The 26106-nt window shown below is 32.7% G+C and overlaps 1 protein-coding gene across 3 annotated transcripts in view; it reads right to left on the bottom strand.

The window, feature by feature from the left end:
- Positions 1–644: 644 nt before the first annotated feature.
- The window catches only part of LOC118196525 (uncharacterized), a 61697-nt gene continuing 36235 nt past the window's right edge, over positions 645–26106 (bottom strand). For 2 of the 3 annotated variants that reach the window (XM_035367988.2, XM_035367987.2), the window contains exons 10-13: positions 21100–21210; positions 13045–13170; positions 7178–7217; positions 645–2023 (exon numbers count right to left, since the gene is read on the bottom strand). In XM_035367988.2, coding sequence (XP_035223879.2) covers positions 1977–2023; positions 7178–7217; positions 13045–13170; positions 21100–21210 — 324 coding nt within the window. In that variant the 3' untranslated portion in view covers positions 645–1976. The remainder of the gene's footprint in view (positions 2024–7177; positions 7218–13044; positions 13171–21099; positions 21211–26106) is intronic. The other variant, XM_035367989.2, reaches the window with a different exon arrangement.

Raw genomic sequence — 26106 nt, 5'->3', positions numbered from 1 at the left:
TATATAGTGTGTAATCTGAGTAACAAATATTTATGGCTAAAACTTGCATCATCATCAAAGTCTAAAGCTCTAAATCCTAAAATAATTGTTATTTAGTTAAAAACATTCACAGCACATATATTCACTGAAATGTACCAGTATATAAAGAACATAGGCTGTAGCATTAGCAAAACCTATTATTTTACATTTTTTCCTCGTGTTTCAAATATTACAAGAAATACTAGACATTAACTACAATTTTAGGATTTAAACTGTCACATTTACATTACCTAACAGGTTTCGTATATTTTGCATTTTACATTTTTAAAAGTCTCTACCTTAATTAATTTTAATTGTTTCTAGCTTTTTAATCTCTTTGATTTCTTATCTTTCCTATAATCATTGCAATTCCATTCAATGTAAAATCTTGTTTTAGTCTTTATTTTGTGATAGTACTGGAATCTTCAATTTGTAACAGTACATTTATCACTCTAGCAAATTTATATATTTAAAACATTGCCCGTGTTCATGTAATCTGAATAGATAATAAAAACTATTTCTAGCATTTTCTAGAATCTGAATGTACAAATGTTTTGAACGCGGCTTCATAAGTAAATGGAAATTAATTACAGAAATATGAATTAAAGAAGAAAAGACTCCTAAAATTTTCTTTTTACAGAAATTTTTATTGTGAACAAATTATGTCACTTGCATTACATTTTGAAATTGCAACATTTTTCTCATTTTTACTTCGTTGTACGAAGTAAAGGAAGTATTGTAATCGCAAAATATTTATATGACATTTAAATTTTGATTTAAAATAAATAAACTCTGTATGAAACAAGTTCATTCAAATATTTCATTTAATTAGGTAAACAACGTACAAGAAAACCGTTTGAAATTACAAAGCATATGCATAAAATAAAATCAATCAAATTTAACATAGTAACTTTAAAACATTATAGTCATAATTTCCAATACTCTATTATAATTTACAATTATAATTTACAATGCTCTGTCATAATTTACAATGCTCTGTTATAATTTAAAATGCTCTGTTATAATTTAAAATTATAATTTACAATGCTGTGTTATAATTTACAATGTTCTGTTATAATTTACAATGCTTTGTTATAATTTACAATTATAGTTTACAAACCTCTGTTATAATTTACAATGTTCTGTTATAAGTTGATCACTCGCATTTGCAATTTTAATTATAAGGTTATACAGTAAAAACTGAACAAAATTAAACTATTCTAAGATACATGAGCAAGTCATAAAACGTAATAAAAACTTAAAATTAATGACACATTGTTACATAACATAATCAGCAAATTACCAATTTCTAAGAAACGCATTTGGTGTGTGTGATTATGGCAAAGCCTCGAGGGCTATCTGCCTAAGGGAAAGGATGCCTTCGTGGAGGACTTTCTAAGGGAAACTGGCTCGTATACACGTTATACATGGGGAAAACTACGAAAACGCACATGCAGCCAGCCCGTTCGTGGGATTCGAACCGAACTACCAGTGTTCAGCGACTTTACCGCTCGGCCGCTGGTGGGCACCAATTTCTGAGAAAAATCAGTACAAAATCTGTTTATATGAAATGTAAGCTTTTCTGTGATTATTTAATTTAATTATATAAAATTATTCACATTTTAAAAGTTACTTTGTGTATAACAGGAAAGTGACAATTTCAGTAAATTTATCGAATCTTATAAAAATCAAGACATATGACTTCTTCAATATGACCCTACAAACTTGAAACAAAATTTGGCAAGAAAATGCACACATCAATGTTTTACTAACATTTTCATATAACGCAAAATTTTAAATTCTAAATCTCTTTTTTTGCTGAGGTATTTTTCATTAGTTTGAACTTCAGAGTACATGGTCTTCTAGCAGGCTAATCTTTCATGCGCACATCTTGCTTTTTATAAAATGAATCTTTTACTTGGCAACTTTTCGAATCTTCATGTGTTATGAGTTAACTTTTATGTACCATCACAATTTTCCCGCTCCATGATTTCAAGTAAATCTTCTGAAAAACACATTTCTTTAAATATTATATTAAAGTTTGATTGCATACATTTTTTTAAATAAAAAAGTCAAGAAAGATTGTACATTGTTAAAAAAATTATTTTTCATTGACATTAAAGTAATTACTATTTCAAGTGATTAACGAGTGAAACGGAAAAGTACCTCCAAAACGAATTACTAAAATTAAAATCGCTTATTTTACATCTCTTAAGATGCTTGCTTACGAATTTTCGCAACAATCTGCGTCAAGTTCGGCGAATTTTACGAGAAAAAAGAAAGAATAATCACTTATGGTTATAAAAATTATTTATTATATGCATACATATTTTACGTTTAAACTAGGACTTAATTCACAAGAGAAAAAAATAATCAAACTACTTATTTATAAGAAGGTTCTTTTTTTCTTTTGTTTTAGTCGAAATTCCCTGCTGATCGCTTGAATCGCGAGAAGAGACTCGAAGTGTTGTTCTTTTAGCGATTTTCTTGCAAAGTACTGCTTTCCTATAGAAACTTCATTTTTTCTTTTCCCACATATTATAGCCTAATCCCACAAGCACAAATTTAAAAATCGAGTTTAAGACTTAAAATAAGCAAACGTTTTCTATAGAAACTGCTGAAACGCAAAAACAAAAACTTTCAAAATGGCGACATTAGTTGATGAAACTGAGGAAATGTTATGCACGTGGTTGCCAGAATTTGGAACATTCTAAGACTCTAGTGATTTCTGCTAAGGCGATTGCGATAATACGTAAGTACCGTATACTCCTGCGTATAACGTACAGTTTTAATACAAAATATAAATTTACGGGTATGCGTTATATGATATAAATTTGATAGATTTAAAAATAAGGAGAAGATGAGCATACAATAGTTATATTTCCGACACGAGTTTGTTTAAAAGAAATGGCATTCCTTAGGAACTTAAAAAAATTCCTTATCTTATAACATGAAAAGTTTTGTATTATTCGTCTTCCATTATAACTTCAGGCACATCATCGAATTCTGTTTCATCTTTATCATCAATGTTATTCTCATCCATACATAAATAACCATCTTCCATTCCAACTAGGTTGTTAGATAGACTACATTTTGAATGACTTTTGATTTATATCAGGTTTAATTTCCTTCCATGCTTTTAATATCCACTCAGACACTATTTCTAGACTGGCTATACTGGCATGGCTCGCTCGGCTTCCTTTACCTTCCTTGTTCCTTCTCTATATTCGATGTTCACTTCAAATGACTGCAGAAAGAGGAAACATTTAACTCCTAATTCTAAGCATTCATTTATGTCGGAAGTATATTCTTACTGCAAATAATATCCCCCTTTCTCGGAATTCTAGAAGAGCATTCTTGTGCACAGCTGCATTGAATACAAAGTCCCCTCTTTGCAGGATTATTTACTTCCTCAAGCCTTTCTCTCCCCACACCCTTATCGCTTGTCAATTCCGTATACAATTGTTCGAAAGCCCCTCGAAAAATCTCGAAATGGTGACTTAGGATATATATTAGACCTATACATAGCATTGTTTTAGCATGGGTATTTTGACACAAAATCTGACTTTTCAGAAATAACATACAAATTGTTTTCCACATTTCGATTGTACGACTCAAATTGTTCCTAAGTATTAAATTTTGTAAAATTTGGTGCGAAATTTACTGAGAAATCCAAAACTTTATCTTGGCGATTTTTTTCAGTTTGTGCCAAGAATAATTCACTTGGCGAACTTCTTAATATATGGCAACCCAATTTCCTTTTCCTTCCATTGTGAAGGAAAGGAAAAATATTCATATCGAGGCCTATTTTTTTACAATGTACATGAACCAGAAAAAAGTCACATCGTTCGTACTTTGAAAAAAATTTACCACAAAAGTGCGTAAACCACATTTAATGTAATTATCGCTTTCAACAAATACGCCAAATTTCAAAACGCGCCAATATATAAATAAACGTATATCTTCGGAAATAAGATTATGGTAAAAATTTTATACATTATAATTCAAATTGTTTTTCGAAATATTTATAAAAATCATTTAAAAACACAAATTTTAAAAATAAATCGTAAAAATGAGCGAATTTTATTTGGAATGAACCTAAATTTCGAAATGTGAAAGAGAAAATGATATAAGTTCAATAAAAAAGAGGTATTAATAAATATATACCAATCTCAACTAACATGGAGGAGCTAAAATTTTCAGAGCTAATATTTTAAAAACTACTCGTACGATTGTTACAGAGCTTGACAGTTTGGCATAATTTGAATTGTAGAATTAAAATATGGAAAAAAATGGAATGTAATTTCAGAAAAAATCCGATTTTGTGTCAAAATACCTACATTAGAACAATGCTATATATAAAACTAATACATATCCTAAGTCGGGCTTTCTAGACATGATAAATGCAAGTTGAATCTCGTCAATCCGCCCAGTATAAGGGGAGATATAGAACTGCCTCCTCCCCCCCCCACCTTTTTTTTTTTTTTTTTTCCTCTGCGCAGTGTACTTGTTTTCCCTAACATATATCTCCTGTAAAGTGCTTTTTCCAGGTTTGCACTTTCATCAGGAAAAAGCCAACTTTAAGTAAAAATGCTTTGTTTCCGCCGTAAGTAAAAATTATCTTAAATTAGTAAATGTAATTCTGAAAACAGTTTTGTCTGCGGATTTGAATTCATGTAATCAATTTGATTACAAAATATGCTTATTTTTGGTCACAGTATGGCATGAAAATGAAACTGGTAACTGGTAATTGGTTAAAGTGTACACTTCCGTAAAATTTATTATTTAGTTTATTTCTAACAAGAGGATCATTCTGATAAGGATTATTTAAGGCAAAAAGCTGCCTTAAATAATCATGCAAATTAGGAAATCATGGACGTTTTATTTCTCTTAACCAGCTCTCATTTAAGTTATATTTCCCACCGCTTCACTCAAATAGCTTTAGAAATTTCACCCTACCAAATAAAATAATAAGTTATTAAAGATATGTTAGGTTAGGTTATTTAATAACGGCAAAGCCTCGAGGGCTATCTGCCTAAGGGGAGGAATGCTTTCGTGGAGGACTTTCTAAGGGAAACTGGCTCGTATACACGTTATACATGGGGAAAACTACGAAAACACCCATGCAGCCAGCCCGTTCGCGGGATTCGAACCTCGTACCGAACTACCAGTGTTCAACGACTTTTACCGCTCGGCAGCTGGTGGGCTCTAAGGTACTAAAGAATGGAAGTAGTAATTATGAACTGAGTTGTAATAATGATACACTTTAGAGATTAACTTTTATCATATTCTAGTTACCGCGTGGAATATTTATTTTGCATCTTAAATTCCTGATAGAATTTTTAGAAGTCTAAATTAATATGTTAGACATTATTGCAGAAATGTTTGGGGGTAAAACAGCAAGAGAATAACAGAAATGTTGCAAAAAGAAACTTGTGACATCATACATTCCTGAGCCCACGTGATCTCCGACACTGCCGCAGTCTCCGTGGGTCCCGAATGTTGCGGACTGTAATTCGATGTTTCCTCGTTTTGTATAATTTTGACATCATCTTAAAACTATTATGATAACTTTCCATGTTTAAATTTCCATTTTTTTTGAATAGTTCTTAGTTAATTTAAGTTATTATTTTTCAATTACATTGTTCATTTTGATTGTTAGGTGCTTTCTGGCGCTACGATCGTTACCATTACTGAACTAATCCTTTTTAGGTTATTTTAATTTTTTTATATTTACACTTCTTACCTTACGTATGTTCTTTCATTACAGCTTTTGCCTTATATACCTTTATTCTTTGTAATCTGGTCTCAAATATGTGTATTTCAAGCCAATTATTTTGAAAAAAAGAGCTAAATGTTTTTCATGTTACTCATAATTCATGCTTTAATTAGGGCAGCATCGCAATCTGACTTTGGAATGTTACTCTTACAGCACCAAAATTTGAAACAAAGCAATCAATGAAAACACAGGAAATGCGTACACAACTAGTGCTGGAAACAAACTGCGCATGCGCTAGTGAGTTACGATTGAAGGAGTGCCAGTTATTTACTTTTATTTAAATCTAAATAACTTATTACATTTTATTATAAATTAATTTTAATAACTACAAAAAATTACTGAAAAAAATCTGAAAGTTTTCAGATTTAAATTGCGTCCAAAGGGGAGTTTTTTTAACGTTTTGTGTTAAACTTTATTTATTAAATATCATGTTCTTTGCACTTAAACCGTAAAATTCAGTTCAGTAGCAATGTCGCAAAATAATTTTTAAATGAGCCTATCTTTAGAATATCCGATACACAATTCCGCACCCGCTGGAGATAAAATGTCCCCCCCCCCACCGCAGAGTGTTGCCATTGCTCGCTTTTAAATCGTTGAGTTTGTTACTCAAAAATTCGTTAAAGTTTTACAAAATATGAAATCGATCATAAACAAATTTCAAATTTGGTCTTGCACATGACCATATTCGTAACAGGATTACGTCATTCAAAATTCGATGGCTCTATGTACCGTTGTTTTATCACAATGCGAGAAATAGACATACATTTATGCAGATTTTTCATTATTTAATTTCTTCAAATATAATGCAGGACTCTAACATTGAGTTTGAGTTTGAAAAGTGAAACGGACATTTGTAGTGATTCAACGCAAAATCGCAAAACGAAAACAGTAATCCTTCAGGGACAAAGCCCCTTTGGACTAATTATATCAGAATATGTGCATTTTATGATACATTAATTTTTTTCAATTAAAATTTTTAAGGTAGCATAAAAAATGAGGGTGTTGTAAAAAAATTAGCAAAAACACATATACATAAATTTTAGTAACAGAGGTCAAAAGTAGGATATTTTCGAAACATCGCGTGATCTGGCAACACCGATGTTATTAGAATAAGTGTTAAACTAAATAGTTAGCTTAAGTTTGTTTCCAAATCGATTCATGATTTTTGTTGATATTCAGAGAACGTAAATATATGCTTCGGCTGAAATTATTTTAAATGCAAAATGTCTTTTCTCGAATTTTGATAGAGAAACCAAATTAAAAATTTCACTATTTGACCGGTTTTAATTCCAAACATTTTTCATTTTAACTTGTTTTAAAGCAGCATATGAAAAACAGAAAATATATACAATATCATAAAAGCAAAAGGTATGAACTTACTAAAATCTTCGCACTTTGGTGAATCTGGCAAATGTATCTCCTGAAATAAAATAAAACCTAGTGTTAAGAAGTATATTTCTGTATGTATATTATATATATATGTATATGTATACATAATATATGTATGTAATATTCTGTGCATAATTATTATGAATATATGAAGCATATGAAAAGTAATTTCAGTGCAAGGATTTTAAAAACATTATTTCGCTAATTAACATACCTACGGGTGAAACGCATTAATGGAAGCAAAAGTAATAAAAATAATATGCAGAGCAAGTTCATTTTTTTACAAATTAAATTCTTCCCCGTAATTACATTTTTAAAATCATTATGTCAATATCCTTTTAAAAAGTAACAAACTATATTATAATTTATGGAATATCATTTAAGTTTCTATCGAGTTATTTTACGTAAATGTGCTACCCTATCACCACCCTAATTTCTATATCCCTGCCAGAATGTAAATTTCCAGCGCAAACGATATTCAAATTAGGCAGAAGGCAGGAAGTATTTTAAAAAACCTTTTGTAAATCAGAGCGTGTTCTGCTTGCTTGAAGACCACGTTGCTAACTTTGATTCTTTAGTGATCAGTATTCTGCGGCGTTGAGTTGCTCTTGTCATTAGGGTTTTTTACGCCGGCTTCGGCCACAGCCATCTTGCGCGCTAGTTATACTGTGAAGCATTATATATAGGCTATACTTAAATTTCATTAATTGTATTTCATCCATTATTTTTGATTTAAAATCCAAAGTTATTGGCTTCTCTAAGCACAAATTGGTGCCATTTGTTAAACTTTATTTGTATTAATAAAGAGCCTTTTACTTTTTTCCCCTGTGTTGTGATATTTATACTGAAATCTCACAAGGTGGCTTGTTTTAGTCTAATTGTATACTACCTAAGCAGGCTAGATCTTATAAATTACAATATTTATTATTAAATGTGCATGCATTAAAATTAAAAGGGAAAAATAAATTCAATTCAAACTAAATCGAGCAGCAGAGACTTTTTTTCTTATTCATTTCCACAGGAGAAAGGTTTCTTTGGGCGATTGAGAGACAAGGTATTAAGTGAAGATTTCATTATATGTTCCCAAAGGAAAAATGTGTACCTCCTTTTTACTTTGCGAACAATTTTTGTAGCACAAGAACAACGATTTTTCACACAATAAGTAAATAAATTGGTGCTACTTTGGTAGACGGTTGCACGGATTTTGGCGATTTTGGGCAATTTTTTTGGCGAGCACTACGACTTATGGTAAACCATTGCTGGACAAGTTATTTATGGTAACCGATACTTTGTTGTCGTTTTATTTAAAAAAATAATGCGTTTTATTATTCATAAATTCCGTGTTTTAAATATTATTTATGACTCCTAAGTAATAAAAATGAATTTAATTTTGGATTTTTATTTTAAATAAAAATTTTATTGTTTATGATATTTTATGGAATTTTATACTGTGAATGAAGTAATGAATGACGTAACATTATTTTAAAAGTAATTGGTTTTATTATCTATAAATTTAATCTAATGTTTTAAACATTATGTATGGCTGTTAAATATTAAAACACAATTTAATTTTGCATTTTTTTGTTTTGAAAAATGGTTTTATTATGAATGATTATTTGAATAATTTTAATTTTATGCGTGATGTAATCAGCTCCCTGATTGGTTACTGAATATTTGTGCATTACCGCGCCATTTTAAAATTTTATTATTCATCTCTTCGAATTCCTCAGATTTCAAATGGAATGGATATGTCCGTTTCGAAGATGAATGTTGTTATTGGTAATTACCAAGAATTATTGGTATCGGAATAAAAAAAATTGCCCTTTGAAACCTTATTTTGGAGAACCTGGCTTTCCTAATCAAATATTTACTTATAAATTGTTAATAGCGTCAGAGCAAATTTATTTTAAATTTTTGGAAAAAACCTCGCTAATTGCTTCTTCAATGAAGTGCGAGAGATGTGGATCACAGATGAAGATCGTTTTTTTTTTTTTTTTTTTTTGGTACTTATCAATATACGACAGGTAAAATACTTAAAAAAATTCAAGTATATATTTTTCTTTTACTTTATAATTGTATACTTGAATTTTTATTAAAAAATTAATACACTGTTTTCAAAAATTCCTGAGATATTTATTGCAACATATGTTTTAATGTTAAATAATTATATCCTATACAACTTATTTTAAAGGATTTAAATTTATGTAATTAAAAAATATTAATTCTTTTAAACGTTAGTATGATGTTTTTAATTCGATATTCAATTTACGTAATATTTTATTCCAATTAAATGTTGTCTCAATGTTTTTATAGCGATGTTTTTATTCTATTATATGAAAGTAATAATTTAACGTTACTTTAGCATTTTATTCTCTTAGTAAATGTATTTATTTACATTTGCGAGCCATCTTAAAAAATAACGTTTTCAACAAAAAATTAATCCATTATTTTTAAAGATATTTATTTTTTTAAAGTTTCGAATACTTTATTATGCGTGAAATACGTAAAAACAGCTTTTTTCAAGATGGCTGACGATTGTAAAAACCGCTCCAACAATTGCGCCAACGTAAATTGCCAAAAATCCGTGCAACCGTCTACAAAAGTAGCACGAATAAATTAAATGTTAATAGGGATAATATTATTTAAGTAACACGCCGAATAATGATTATTGGAGGAGTTAAAGCAACAAGATTCAACGTAGTATTCATAAATTCACAGAAATAGTTTCGAAGGTTTAAATAAGAGAGCCTGCTTCTTGAGCTAAAGACGTGCGAAACGAACTTGTGCAGTACTGTAGATGAAGCTTTGATTCTTCTGCAGTGCTTCTCTTGCACTACTGTCGTAGAGACATCAGGTTATTTCGAAACAGGAGAGATAAACATGAGCAATGCCCTCGTCGGGTCTCGAACCACAGATCTCTAGAATACGCGTCGAGCGTTTTAACCAGTACACCACGAAGGCACGCTAAGAAGGTGGGAGAGATACCTCATACTGTAGATGAAGCTTTGGTTCTTCTGCAGCATTTCTTTTGAACTTCTGCATTTCTTTTGCGCTTCTGCTGCTGAAGAAGAAGGTTCTATATTTAAACCTTCGAAACGAGTTCTGCAAATTTATTAACATCACCCTGATTTTAGTTGCTTTAACACCTCCAGTGAGATATAAGATTAACCTGAAGCACTAGGATTGTTTGCTTTGATAAGGGGTCTTTGGATAATTTTACTCATTTTCATAAACCTTAATACTCCTATTACAAAAACTTAAAACAGAAAACTATTTATTCATGTTAGAGAGAGTTTAAACTGTTTTTTAAAAATATGTTTCAAATTATTATATAAAAGCAAAATAAATATACTCTCAAGAGAATCATAGTTTATTACTACAAAGTAAGGAGTTCTAGCAGGAGAGAATCTAGGCATTGATTACATGCATTTTAAATTCTCAGATTTGATACTTCATGTAATAGTATTTGGTGCCTCCGATTGCAACCACAATACAAGGTGCACATCTGCATGTTATAGCAGTCCTCCTATATACAAAATTTCAACGTTCTGAGGCTACTCGTTTTTGAGTTATGCGAGATACATACATACGTACATACAGACACCCAAAAACATTCTCTTCAGAATTCATTTTAAAGCAGTTTTATAATTTTTTTGGAGGAAACGAGGCTTTCATTCTGTCCTTACGTACAGATGTTACGCAAAAACATTATTAAATTGCATTCGATAGCGGTCAAAATGAATATTTTCGTTGAAATATGATACCTGAAACTTTTCGCGATTACAATACTTCCTTTTTACTTCGTTCAAGGAAGTAAAAAGGGATAGGAAAATAGGTTGCTATAAATTAAGATGTCCACAAAGTACATATTCTTGGCGCAAACTGAAAAAATTCCGTCAAGATAAATTTCTAAATTTCTCACCAAAAATTACAAAATTTAATATCTAGGCATAGTTTGAGCGTAGAATCGAAATATGGAACAAAATAGGGATGCTATTTCAGAAAAAGTCCCATTTTGTGTCAAAATACCTAAGTTAGAATAATGATATATATAAATCTAATGTATATCATAAGTCGTGCTTTTTCAAACAATAGAAAACGCAAGTTAAACTTCGACAATCGGCCCAGTGGAACGGGAGATATAGAACAGTCCCTTTATTTTTGAATTTTTTTTTTTTTTTTTTTTCGTGTGTGCGTGTATGTGCAAGGTTATGTACAGAAGCATAGGATTCATTCTTTTATTTAGATTTTAGATTTTATAAAATATTTAGCATGATTTGATAGGTTTCTTTTAAATATGAAAAAGATTAAAATACATATCAATATGAATTACTGGTAACATCTTTGCTGTTCATCATTTTGGCTTACGAAACAATTCGTAAGAAAGCAGTACAATTCGTAAGCAATTCGTAGGAGAAACAATTCGTAAGAGAGCAATTCGCAGGAGCGAAACAATTCGTAAGAGAGCTCCTGGTTTGATTAAACGGAGAAAGCTTGTTGTAAAACAAACTTAACACTTACATTAGCTTGCTCTTGCAAAAGCCTTTTATGTTTTTTAAGTAATTTTTCAATTTTTGATATGTTCTAAAGGGTTACAGCCGAAAACATCGCGGCAAAAACATCGCGGACGATAACGTCGCGGAGAAAACAACGCAAAGCGAAAACGTCGTGCTACAAAACATCGTGGGAGAAAACATCGCAAAGAGAAAACATCGCAGTTCTAAAACATCGTGGTACAAAACATCGTCGTCGAAAATAAAGCGGTTCAAAAACTTCGCAATTTAAAAACATCGTCGTCGAAAATATCGTGGTAAAAAATAAAGTATCTACAAATCATCGCTTGACGATAACATCGCAGACATGCTTTTTTCATACATGCTTTTTGCAAACATGCGTTAATAACTGTAAATGGATATTCCCATAATGATTTGTGAGCGCAAAATGGAAAGAAGAATAATTTTTACTTTCACATTTTTTTATTAACTAATAAATTTTTTCTGAAAAAGTAAGAAGGAAACTTAAGCATAGCAAATTAATGCAACTTATAGCAATTAATATAATTTTAAACCGACATAGTTAACTAACAAAGGCCATTAATAAATAATTTTTTATAAAGTTTTTACTGGTAATTTTTCGTGAAAAGTATAATCTATAAGTTGCATTTAATTTTCTATGCTTAAGTTTCCTTCTTACTTTTTCAGAAAAAATTTATTAGTTAATAAAAAATGTGAAAGTAAAAATTATCCTTCTTTACATTTTGCGCTCACAAATCTTTATGGGAATATTCATTTACAGTTATTAAAGCATGTATGGAAAAAGCATGTCTGCTATGTTATCGTCATGCGATGATTTGTAGACACTTTATTTTTTACCACGATATTTTCGACGACGATGTTTTTAAACTGCGAAGATTTTGAACCGCTTTATTTTCGACGACGATGTTTTGTACCACGATGTTTTAGGACTGCGATGCTTTCTCTTTGCGATGGTTTCTCCCACGATGTTTTGTAGCACGATGTTTTCGCCTTGCGTTGTTTTCTCCGCGACGTTTTCGTCCGCGATGTTTTTGCCGCGATGTTATCGGCGGACACCGTTCTAAAGAACTGTGATTGTGTTAGTATTTACAAGCCAAGTAACTCTGCGCAGAAATGCTATGAATGCTTAATGTGATACATTATCTTCGCAGCACGCGTTTGAAGACAACGTTTCTACGCTTGATCTGGCAATCGATAAAAACTGTAAATAGATATTTCTTCATTGTATTCCTGCTTTGAAATTGACATCTGTATCATTTCTGGCATACATAGAAACTGCTACATATTTCTTAATACGGTTAAATAATAAGAAACGAAACTCACTCCAAATAATTCCATTCCAAAATCAGCAAGAGGAGACAAAGCAGAGTTTTCCCTTTCTAGATCTGATAAGGGCTGAGTTTCTGATGGTCTAATTGCAGTAGGCATAGAAAGGTTACTAAATAAATCCTGAGGAGAGAAGACAGGGAACCTTTAGTCATTATTCAACTTATAAATAATTGCAATAATAAGTAAGCTGGATAAAGAAAATTATTCTAGTTCTAGATTTCAACTTAAGGAGTAGCTGAAAAACAAAGGAGTAGTTGAAACTTTAGTACCTGAATAAAGAATTCTTAAGAATATCTGATAAATAAAAACGCTAACTTCTTCTGTTTCTGAGGGTTACAGACGAAAACATCGCGGAAGAAAACGTCGCGGAGAAAACAACGCAAGGCGAGAACATCGTGCTACAAAACATCGTGGGAGAAAACATCGCAAAGAGAAAACATCGCAGTTCTAAAACATCTTTGTAAAAAACATCGTCGTCGAAAATAAAGCGGTTCAAAAACTTCGCAGTTTAAAAACATCGTCACCGAAAATATCGTGATAAAAAATAAAGTATCTATAAATCATCGCATGACGATAACATCGCAGACATGCTTTTTTTCAGGTTTAAATAATTATAAGTGGATATTCCCATAATGATTCGTGAGCGCAAGATGGAAAGAAGGATAATTTTTACTTTCATATTTTTTTATTAATTAATACATTTTTGATGAGAAAATAAAAAGGAAACTTAAACATAGAAAATTAATGCAACTTATAGCACTTAATAGAATTTTAAACCGACATAGTTAATTAACAAAGGCCATTAATAAATCATTTTTATTAAGTTTTTACTGGTAATTTTTCATGAAAAATATAATCTATAAGTTGCATTTAATTTTCTATGCTTAAGTTTCCTTCTTACTTTTTCAGCAAAAATTTATTAGTTAATAAAAAAATGTGAAAGTAAAAATTATCCTTCTTTACACCTTTTGCTCACAAATCATTATGGGAATATCCATTTATAATTATTAAAACCTGAAAAAAAAGCATGTCTGCGATGTTATCATTATGCGATGATTTATAGATACTTTATTTTTTATCACGATATTTTCGGCGACGATGTTTTTAAACTGCGAAGTTTTTTAACCGCTTTATTTTCGACGACGATGTTTTATACCACGATGTTTTAAAACTGCGATGTTTTCTCTCACGATGTTTTGTAGCACGACGTTTTCGCCTTGCGTTGTTTTCTCCGCGACGTTTTCGTCCGCAATGTTTTTGCCGCGATTTTATCGACGGACACCGTTTCTGAGGTATCATTTTATTACTGTATGCAAATATCCCTATTTAATTTGGGCAGAAGAGAAAATATTCTTCCAAAATCCCTCAAAATGAGCCGATTTGATGGTAAATACCATATAAACATTAAGACTAATTCCATATTTATTTGTGAAATATATATCATTAGATTATTTATTTCGAAAAGCTTTCATATTACCTTCAGAGAGATATAATTACTTTTAAGAAGCTACTCTTGGAAAATAACTCCTTTAATATTAAATTTAGTTTAAATACAGGGCTTAATTTCTAAGATTAGAAATGACAGGAGCCCTATGGAAGACCGACAGCAAAGAGGAACAGGAGTAAATAAATAAATAAAATGACTATTCAACTCATTAGTAATTTAAAAATTAAATAGTTAATTATTATCAAATTAATTAAAAGTTATTTAATTAATATTTATAAATTGTTATTTAATCACTAATTATTATATAATTAATTAATTATTTTTGATAATTATTAGATAATTAATTAATTATTTTTGATAATTATTAGATAATTAATTATTATTTATTGAAATAATTAAAGATTGATGTAATTAAATAGTTAAAATTAAATAAAATGTAAAGAGATAAATTGAAATTTAATATAATTTTATTGTTAAAATAAAATTTTCGAGATAAAATTTCTACTGAAATTGTTATTCAGTTACATAAAAGAAGTTCCGCAGCCTTCTTATTCCGGTGCGTTCCGGCTAGAATTATGATTTATTACTAAAACTAAGAAGCACCGGAGCCGATATCCCGTGGGCTCCGGCCCAATATAAGCTTTGATCGTAGGGGGAGGGTAGTTCTTTTATCATCACAAAAATTAAATATACTTAAAGTATAGCTGTTGAAAATTCCAGGGAGAAACAGAATAAGGTATGAATGGGTGGAAACAAAAAATGAGGGGAATCTTGGTGAGAGAGAACGTTCTCTTTGACCGCGCCTCTCTGCTGATATAATTACAGCCAACAAGCAGATGTGTATCAGCGGTAAAGTGAGTCCTGAATCTGACTCCTAAGGACGAATTTAAAATTGCTGGTTACTCTTCCCCCCCCCATTAGCGGATACTGTGGGAAGACGATGTATAGGACATGATTGAGCAGTTTATCTCAGTAAACACTCTTATTGTACTCGCTGTCACTTAACGCACATTTCAGAACACAAATTTTCCTTCTTCCGATGGTAACTAACTGTAAGCATCGATAACAAAACACTAGATACGATATCACTGGCGAGAAATTTACGAGTCCCTAAACAAACTCCCCCAAATTTATTGCCTTTCTTAAAGGGAAAGATTTCCGCATGTGAGTGAGGCGACTTGACTTGAACGTCTCATGTTCTCATGAGTTCGTATTTCTAGGAAAATAGAGTATTGCAAAGTCTGCTTATTGTTAAACCAAAACGTTAGGAATTCTAAATTTTTTTCCCTTAAAGTCGTGGTTCAGTTTTATAAAAAGATGTAACGGAGCTCATCTCATTTAGGCCTCCGATGTGCTCCGGCTAGAATTGTAATTTATCTTAAAATTGAGAAGTACCGGCGCAAGCCATAATTTATTACTGAAATTATGGCAGGGAAGCCTAATGATTTTAAAATTCCATAAATGGGATAATAAAATAATCAATTTGTTTATAAAAAGTTATATTATATTTAAAAAATATCTCTATGTTAAATTAGCAACTTTGTAGCTGTCATTAGGTTAATTGGAAGCAGAAAATATGAAAAATATGCAACCGCCTTTGCCGGGAATCGAACCACGGACCTCTGGAATACCGGCTCAGCGTGCTACCGTTACACCACGAAGGCACGCTAGGGAAGTGGGAGAAATACCTTATATACTACCCTCTTAAAGGGCGACTAGGGTTTTAGGGGACCTAGTCGCCAAATCCTGGGTGCGGAGAATCATCATCTACAACCGTTTTAATTGGGCGCCACTTGAAGCTGTCATTGGGTTAATTTGGAAGCAGAAAAGATGAACAATATGCAACCGCCTTTTCCGGGAATCGAACCACGGACCTCTGGAATACCGGCTCAGCGTGCTACCGTTACACCACGAAGGCACGCTAGGCAGGTGGGAGAAATACCTTATAACTTAACAACGCCTTAAGCTCTAAATCCCATCAGCGGCCGAGCGGTAAAATATCTGAACACTGGCAGTTCCGACCTAGGTTCGATTCCAGGCGAATGGGCTGGATTTTGCCCATGTGTAATCTATGGATTTAAATGGGGACTGAACCCCCACATACAAAAGGTGCTGTATTCCACAGTGGTAGAAAGAATAGTCACGTATGCTGCTGCAGTATGGGCCTACCCAATGCAAGGGAGAAAGGTTAAACACCTTAATGCCATTCAACGACCCTTTGCATTGGGTATTACCCGGGCCTATCGCACCACTTCAAGCGACGCCATTAATGTGCTGGCAGGCTTACTCCATCTTCACATCCGTGCTGAGGAGGAGGCGGCACGACAGCAAGTATTACAACTCAAAAAAGTGGTCACATTTGATGAAGAAATTTACTCCCCTAAGGAGTATGAGGAAAGCTGCAACCCGTTGGATGTACACCCAGCGGCTAAAGGAAGAGGGGTATACGTCTCGGTGAAGCCTAAGGATAATAACCAGCCACTTGGCCTGACAGTTTACACGGACGGGTCAAAGTTGGAGGAGAAAGAGGGCTGTGCCTACGCTGCCATGAGGCAGGGGATCATCATAGAAAAATGGAAGGGCCGGCTCAGACAAAACAACAGCGTTTTCCAAAGTGAAGCCTTGGCCATATTGCAAGCAATCCATTATGTACATTCCATAAGATGCAGGCAGGCCACAGTAAAAACTGACAGCTTGTCAACATTACATGCGATTTGGAACCCCGACCATCCCTCTAAAATTATTCAAGAGATACAGAAGGCCCTTAGAAATAATCCAAATTTTAAGATTACATTAGAATGGATAAAAGCACACGCGGGCCATGAAGGGAATGAAATGGCAGATCAGCTTGCCAAGGAGGCCACCACAGAAACAGCAATAGCAGAGACAGTTATACCATGGCCGCGTTCTTACTTCAAGCGTACGCTGAGATTAAAAGCCATGGGGAAGTGGCAATGTGAATGGGACGAGAGCAACACAGGGAGGAGGACCTATTACTTCTGTGGTTATGTGGACACAGACAGAAATATAGCAAACACGCAGCTCGCAAGGTTTATCTCAGGGCATGGTCCCTTTCCTGACTATTTCTACAAACGTGGTTTCTGCAATACAAGTCAGTGCGCATGTGGAGGACCGGGCTCGCCAGAGCATTACTTGGAGACATGCCCGCTGACTGAGGGTCTCCACATTAGACTACCAGCCAATAACAGACAGCCGTTCTGTAAATATCTGATAAAGCAACGGCACCTAACTAAAAAGATTGTGCAATTAATGGACAAATTAGCGGAATTCAATCTGGATTTGTGCCAAATTTAGCTCCGTAACATAAAGCGTATGTTATCCTCAAAATAAAATACCCTATGCAACTATAAGATTTAATGTCAGCAGCAAAAATTATAGACCCAGAATCAATGAGAGTATTAAGAAAGTAAATATGTAAATAAATATAATAAGCTCGCGAGTAATACTATATAAATGTGCATGAGTCATACCTTCAACAAGCAATGCAAACAGAAATGTAGAGTGGTGCAAGCAAGCAATGTACAGTGCATCCCCCTCAAAGTACAACGCTATATACATGTAAATATGCTCAGTGCAAATGTGTTTATTAAGCAAGCGTGTTAATCAAGTGTGTTTCCAAGTGTACTCCAATTTACTGGCACACAGCATTATCACATATGTACCCGAAAATGTGCACTGTATACTCGAAAATGTGCATATAGTGCACATAGGCCATCCTTAATATAAGAAATCTTATGCAATCATAAGACCCAATGGTATCAGTAAAGATTATAAATCTAGTATTTAAGAGAATACTCAAGAATGTAAATATGTAAATAGATTTCATAAGCATCGCTTGTAATATGTAATATGCTCCGCGTATGTAAATATGTAAATATGATTGATGCAAAAGTATTAATCGAGTGCGTCGCAAATTGATTTCAGCATAAATAGTGCAAATATGTAATTAAGCCTCCTCAGTCTAGCAAGCAACATTACAAGTGATACCTCAATGTGGAAAGAAAGTTATGTAATGGTGTAAATATGTAAATAAGTTTCTATTGATAGCAAGCACCATTACAGGTGCAAAAGCAAACGTTCACAACAGGATATGAATATAATACTGCAGCAAATAAGGGATGTGAATATAAACTGCAGCAAATAAGTTTAGCAGGAACCCGAGGATGGACGACACTATGAATGTCTCAAAGCTTATAACACATGAACTACTACCAATGAACCGAACTAATAAACAGAAATCCAATGACTGTACTATATGTATCAGTAATTACAGACACTCATATGTAATAATCGAATAACAATGTAACAAACAGAATTATAATGTACTAGAAAGCAATATAATGTGCCAGAAAGCAAAATCTGTATGTAAAACCAGAAAATGCATGTAATCATATGAGTAGCCCTTGTAAGGCCATCTTTATATTAATTCTATGATTTAATAAATACTGGGCCCGGGCGGTAGGATGGAGTGAACTCCCGGGGGCAGTTTTGGTCAGTAGGCCGGGGTGAATTAGGCGTTGGGTTTGGGCGCCAGGTGTGGGGCCCTTGTGTGGCTTCAGGGGTTGTTTTAGATAAAGGTGGACGTGGTGCTACACCAATTAACCTATGGTAGAGGGGTGGTGCCCACGTCCTCCGTCGCATGTCGCATGTATACGTGGCAATTTATCTTAGAAAGTCCTCCCCAAAGGTATTCCTCCCTTTAGGCTGGTAGCCCTAGTGTGCTTGTCACAACCTACCAAACCAAATTTTAATTCTAGACGCTGTGTAATACTTTGCTTGTCATTCATCTCTGATAAACAATAAATCGATTCTCTCTACTTGTTTTACTTAAATAGAACTAGTCGTTATTCTTTTTATAATCCTGCGAATTGAAAATGTTCTTTGGACTACCTTTCTCTTATCCCCTAGAAAGCCTTTTTTCTGGTATGTTACATCTAGTAGACTTATACATTTAAAAGCATTTAATTATAATTCATACATTTTTGTGTTGTAGTTAATAGAAAAAAATTTATGTTTCATTTTAATAGTTCAAGATTATTAGAGTTGGAATAATCTGTGGCTTTTTAAATAAAAAATTATATAAAGATTGATGCACGCAATCTTAAGATGGATGAATCTGCTGATTCTTGCATAGTTTTTCTATGACTGGATGTATTGGATGCATGCTAGTTAGAAGCACTACATTCAGAGTGCTTTAAATCCCTCTTTTATTGCTGAAACTAAACCGAGAAATCCGTGTGTAGTTTCATAAAATAGCAGTCTTTGAGGAAACGTGAAAGATGATTGCCATATAAAATTTCCAAATAAAAAAGCCTCGAAGACCACTTATGGTCTTCGAACACAAACCTTGCATACTAATAATATGTTGCCTAGATATTTTTTGTTTTAAAATTTACTTCAGAACTATTATTACGTAATAAGCACTTATATAAACCATATAACTTTGTTTTACATAAAATTTCTATGCATATTAAATGTGCAAAATAGCTCAATTAAAACTAACAACACCTCTTAAATGTTTTGTAGCTGCATTAACTTATTGAAACAGAGTGAGATACCCATTGCCCAGATTAGAGCCATTGCATATGAAACTATTGAGAGAAGATATTCCAGTAATCTCTGGATCCATGATTGAGCGAGGTACTGGAGCTGGTGCAGGAACCTCTTGTAATCATTTTGCATTTTATAAGGCAGTGGGAAGAGATACTACCAATTTTGATGGTGAAGTTGAATCTGTAGTTATTGTTCTGAATAAATTAAGCTCTCGGAAGAGGAATTTCTTTGGGGCTGTTATTTTGTCCGATAGCGAAGCCGCCTTGCAAGCTATCTCCAACAATACATTTTGCACTTCTGCAAGAATTTACGAATGTAGGAAGATTCTCAACATTTTGGCTGACTCAATTGTCTTGTAGTGGATTCCTGAACACTGGGAATTGTGCAAGGTTCGAGGGAAATGAAAGAGCCGATTTTCTGGCAAAGAAAGGAACGACTATTCTACAAACCGCTAATAACCATACAACTTTTAATTTTGCACAACTCCTAATTAAATTAGAATTTAAGAGGAAGTTTGCCTCCTACCTATCGAATGAAGCTAAGGGAATGGCCTGCGAATGTCTGACTAATTCAAAGCCAGTTATTCCCGATTTTCCTCGTTATTTCGTCTTTGGACTGGGCAGGACTGCTTGCATGCGCATCTTTTTAAAATTCGTCCTAAGGACACTTCAGTAAGCACACTTTGTAACTGTGGACAGTCCATGGATAAGGATCTTATTGACGAATGCACTGCACCTATTATCTTTCAATTCTATTGTTCTTAAGTATTGGGAAGCAAGATCAAGATTAATGGCCTAGTGGTCAAATGCCTGGCATTTGTATAAATAACATGTTGAAACACGTGTTTGTAGGCAAAGATATTCCGAGTTTGATACGTCAAGCGATAAAACTGATTACTGATTTATACCAAAATTATAATTTCATCGATATATCTCTATCGAATTCTAAATTAGCATTTTTATAGTCTATCAAGTATTTCAGAAATTCACACACATTTAATTCAGATGCGCTTAAGAAATGAAACTGACCTTGAAGGTTTCCATTTGATTATCACCTAATGGTGAGCCGGCGGAATTTTCGATTTCTGCATTTGGTATGCATTGCGTCTCAGGAGGCAAATGAAGATTACTCCCTAAGTTCTGAAAAGAAAAGGAGGCAGCTAAGTAATTTCCAAATGGCAAAATATACATATTATATAGAAAGCAGAAAGCCAAATAAAAGTAATATTTTAGTATTACATTTAAACTTTAAAGTTTTGAACATAAAGAACTGAAAGTGTTACCTTTATGTATTAAATATCATGTTTTTTAAACTTTAAACCATAAAATTCAATTCAACAGCAATATCTCAAAATAATTTTTTAATGAGCAAAGCATTAGGATTTCCGATACACAGTCTCGCGCGCTGGAGTCAAAAATGTCTTTTTTTTTCGTACAATGTTGCCATTGCTCGCTTTGAAATCGTTGAGTTTGCTAATCAAAAACTCGTTAAAGTGTTAAAAAATATGATATCGATAATAAAACAAATTTCAAATTCCGAATTAGGGCTTCCAGATGACCATGTTCGGTAGAGGATTACGTTATTCAAAATTGGATGGCTTTAGGTACCGTTATTTTATCCCAATGCTAGAAACACACATACATTTAACGGAGATTCTTCATTATTCAATTTCTTTAAATATAACAGAAGGCCATAATATTTGGTGGCAATAATTTGCAAAAGTGAACCGATAGTTAGAATGAACCAACGCAAAATGCCAAAACGAAATTATAGGGAAAATTTCCCCTTTGTACTAAAAATTTTCTTCCATTTCTATAAATCATTGTATTTGTAAGAATTTAATGTTATTGTGTTCCGTTATTAATAAATAAATTTTAAATATACAAATTTGTAAATTACGAACAGTAATTAATTTTTTATTAACTGAGAATTAACGTTTTAATTTAAAGTTCTCCTTTCTAGCAACCAGCTTAATATATCTCGTATAGAAAGAGAATAAATAAAGAATAGATTATAATATATATGTTACGGTGAAACACCGAAATCTGGAGAATGTCGACTTTCACCGGTGAATGTCAACATTCACATAGTCGCTTGGTGTATGCCCGAAATATTTTCCAAATACTCCTATTTCTGACTTACACTGGTCAATGTCGACATTCACCATGTACTAATGGTGAATGTTGAACATATAACAATATTATATTTTCTTCTCCGCAATTCATTCGCGAAAAAACGCACTTGAGACTCGAAATAAGAACTTAAGAACATGAGAACCTAAAACACACAATACATTCAAAATGAGAAAGGAAAATAATATAAGTTAAAAACTTACTTAATTATACAGTACGTTCTAAGTGAGAAAATAAAATAACAGTCATGAAAAACTTACTAAATTATGTGATTCAAATCTTATTTATTGCAACAACTTAAACTTTTATGGCACTTTATGACCTCTCTTTTCGACTTTCACCAGAGCATATCTGTGATTGTCGACATACACCGGTGAGGGTCCGAATATACAAGAATGTAGTGAAATATTCGGTCTTTTCACCGACGCATTTGGTGAATGTTGATATTCTCCGGTGAAAGTCGACATTCTCCAATTTCGGTCTTTCACGGTAACATATACAAATAGAACGCAGAACCAAATATAGATTTTTTAAGGTACATTAATAATTCACACATAACTGTAATAAATTATATTTATTGGCTTGTAACATTTATTTCTAATTTTATTTGAAATATTATAATGCTTCATTATATGTACGCTTTGCACAAAAAATGGGGCTTAGTTCTATATCTCTTGTTCTACTGGGCCGATTGAAGAATTTAACTTGCATTTTTCATGTCTCGAAGGCGCGACTTATTATATATATAAGATTAGACTTAAGATTTAGCATTGTTCTGACGTAGGTACTTTGACAGAAAAATCGGACTTTTTCTTAAAATGACACACAGATTTTCTTCAATATTTCGATTCTATAACTCAAATTATGCCAAAGTGCCAAGTTCTGTAAAAAGTCGCACGATAAGTTCCTGAAACATCAGCTCTCAAATTTTGAGCTCCTCAGTATCAATTGAATTTTGGTATATATTAATTAATATATCCTCTTTTATTAAATTTACTCGATTCTTTCTTTCACACTTCTAAATTTAGATTCGATACAAATAAAATTTGTGAATTTTTATGATTTAATTTTGAAATTTGCACTTTTTAGTTATTTTTGTAAATTTCTCGAAACGTTTTTCAATTATAGCCTACAAAAGGTTTGCCATCACCATAAAGCAGATGCATTTCTAGGCCAAAAAAAATCACAATTTTTTATTCAAAATTAAAAAAGATACACTTGAATTCCTATTTTGGCGAGTTTCTAAGTTTGGCATATTTGTTATACGCGATAATAACGCCAAATGTGGTTAAAGCTTTTTATTAAAAAATATTTGAAAGAATGAATGATGCACCTTTTTTTTCCGTTCGTGCACAACGAAAGAGAAAGGAAAAATAGATTGCCATAAATTTAGAATTTCGTCAAGTGAATTATTCTCGGCGCAAACTGTAAAATGTGGGCCATGATAAATTTTCAAATTTCTCGAGAAATTTCTTACCAAAATTTATAAAATTTTATATTTAGGCATAATAAAAATCTTAGAATCGAAATATGGAAAATATCGGATGTCCCACAGAGGGACTTTTGAGATGACAAGAGCAATAAACTATATATAGTATATATATCCTAAGTTCGGGACTTGAAAACGCAAATTAAATTTCGTTAATCTGCCCGGTGGAAAGGAAGATTTAGAACTGACCCATTTTTTTGGGGGGGGAAGAGGAGAAGCACAGTGTACATATGATTGTACACAGAGGGACTTTTGAGATGACAAGAGCAATAAACTATATATAGTATATATATCCTAAGTTCGGGACTTGAAAAAGCAAATTAAATTTCGTTAATCTGCCCGGTGGAAAGGGATATTTAGAACTGACCCATTTTTTGGGGAGGAAGAGGAGAAGCTCAGTGTACATATGATTGTACACAGAGGGACTTTTGAGATGACAAGAGCAATAAACTATATATAGTATATATATCCTAAGTTCGGGACTTGTAAACGCAAATTAAATTTCGTTAATCTGCCCGGTGGAAAGGGAGATTTAGAACTGACCCATTTTTTGGGGGGAAGAGGAGAAGCACAGTGTATATATGATTGTACACAGAGGGACTTTTGAGATGACAAGAGCAATAAACTATATATAGTATATATATCCTAAGTTCGGGACTTGAAAACGCAAATTAAATTTCGTTAATCTGCCCGGTGGAACGGTAGATTTAGACTTGATCCATTTTTTGGGGGGCGGAGAGGAGAAGCACAGTGTACATATGATTGTACACAGAGGGACTTTTGAGATGACAAGAGCAATCATGAAAAGAAATGGTAATCTATGTGGTAATGAAGAGAATTCAGTATTTTAGCTTTTTTCTGTGTCTACGTTTAACACAGTAAGAATCATAATAAGTCTTAATTTGACACATAATTTCATTTTTTAAACAAAAGTGTATTTTAATTAATTTTACTTTGCCTTATAATTTAATTTTAAACCGTTAACAGAAATTTATAAATTTTCACTAAATCTGTAAACAAAATGCACAAAAAGTTAATCTTTTAATTTATGTATATGTATGCAATGCGTCTACAAATTTTTAGAATTAATCACTTCACCAAATCAAAGCAAGCTTCCCAGACAATAACTGACTGCATTTATGACTACCCAAACGATTGAGAATATGAAATTCGTTTCACACTAGTTGTCGATAAATCGTTACATGTCTCTTCGAATGATGAGAGACGAGCTTAACAGCGATAAAGGCACTGCTTATAAAAGTCTTGGGAAATAAACTCTCGAAAAAAAAATGTTTCCGTTTGATGTCTCACGCATAGACCACATAATATAAAGAAGACCGACTTTCTGTCAAATTTTAATCCAAAAACGCAATTATTAATCCTGACATTCATCAAAATAAAAGTATGATTGGAAAAGAATTTTGCTCCTTTGATCCTGATACAAAACGGCGGTAATTTGCTGCATAGGTTGGAGAAGACCTATGCAGCAGATACGACCGCAGAAACTTTGGTTTCAGAGATTTAGAGTTCAAGTAACAGTTACGTTGGTGACCTTTCGCTATTTCAAAACAAATGAGAAAATGGAAATTCAGGAGGAATTTTTTCCTAGGGAATAGGCGGTGACTCCATGTTTCATAAGGCATAATAGACAGACTTCTAAAGAGAATTCAACGAGTTATATCTCAGAAACTGATCTAAATAACTGCTTTCTGTTTCAAGGCCAATAGACAGTAGTACAAGTCTGTTATCTCGCCCCTTCAGCTATTATTCAGATTTGGCAAGCGCAACCAACTTTCTCTTCTGCAAAGTTAGAAGGTATTTCTCCCGCCTTCTTAACATGTCTTCGTAGTGCAGTGATCTGCACGTTGGGCGCGTATTACAGAGGTTCGTAGTTCGATTCCCGGGGAAGACGTTGCTCATTTTTCACTTCTTCCTCTTTCAAGAATAACCTAATATCTCTACAAAGTGAAATCTCATTTCTAAGATCATTAAACAATGAACCAGAGACTTAAACACTAAACTTAACAATGAACTAGAGACTTAAAAAATACAATCAGGGATTTAAACTATATTCTAAAAAATGAGTTTCCGAAGGAATCAACAGCTGAATGAAAGTTTCAAAAATAACCTGATGTCTCTAAAAAGTGAAATCTCATTCCCAAGATCAAGTTATTTTTCCTGTTTCAAAAATAACCTAATGTCTCTACAAAGTGAAATCTAATTTCTAAGATCATTCAACAATGAACCAGAGACTTAAACAATAAACTTAACAATGAAGTAGAGATTTAAAAAACACAATCAGGGATTTAAACGATATTCTAAAAGATGAATTTCCGAAGGAATCAATAGATGTATGAACGTTTCAAAAATAACCTGATGTCTCTACAAGGTGAAATCTCATTTCTAAGATCAAA

Source organism: Stegodyphus dumicola, chromosome 2 (assembly GCF_044657685.1).
Source record: "Stegodyphus dumicola isolate Sdum_Otavi_A_Nest chromosome 2, ASM4465768v1".
Classification (NCBI taxonomy): domain Eukaryota; kingdom Metazoa; phylum Arthropoda; class Arachnida; order Araneae; family Eresidae; genus Stegodyphus; species Stegodyphus dumicola.
This window is presented reverse-complemented; position numbering and strand designations above follow the sequence as displayed.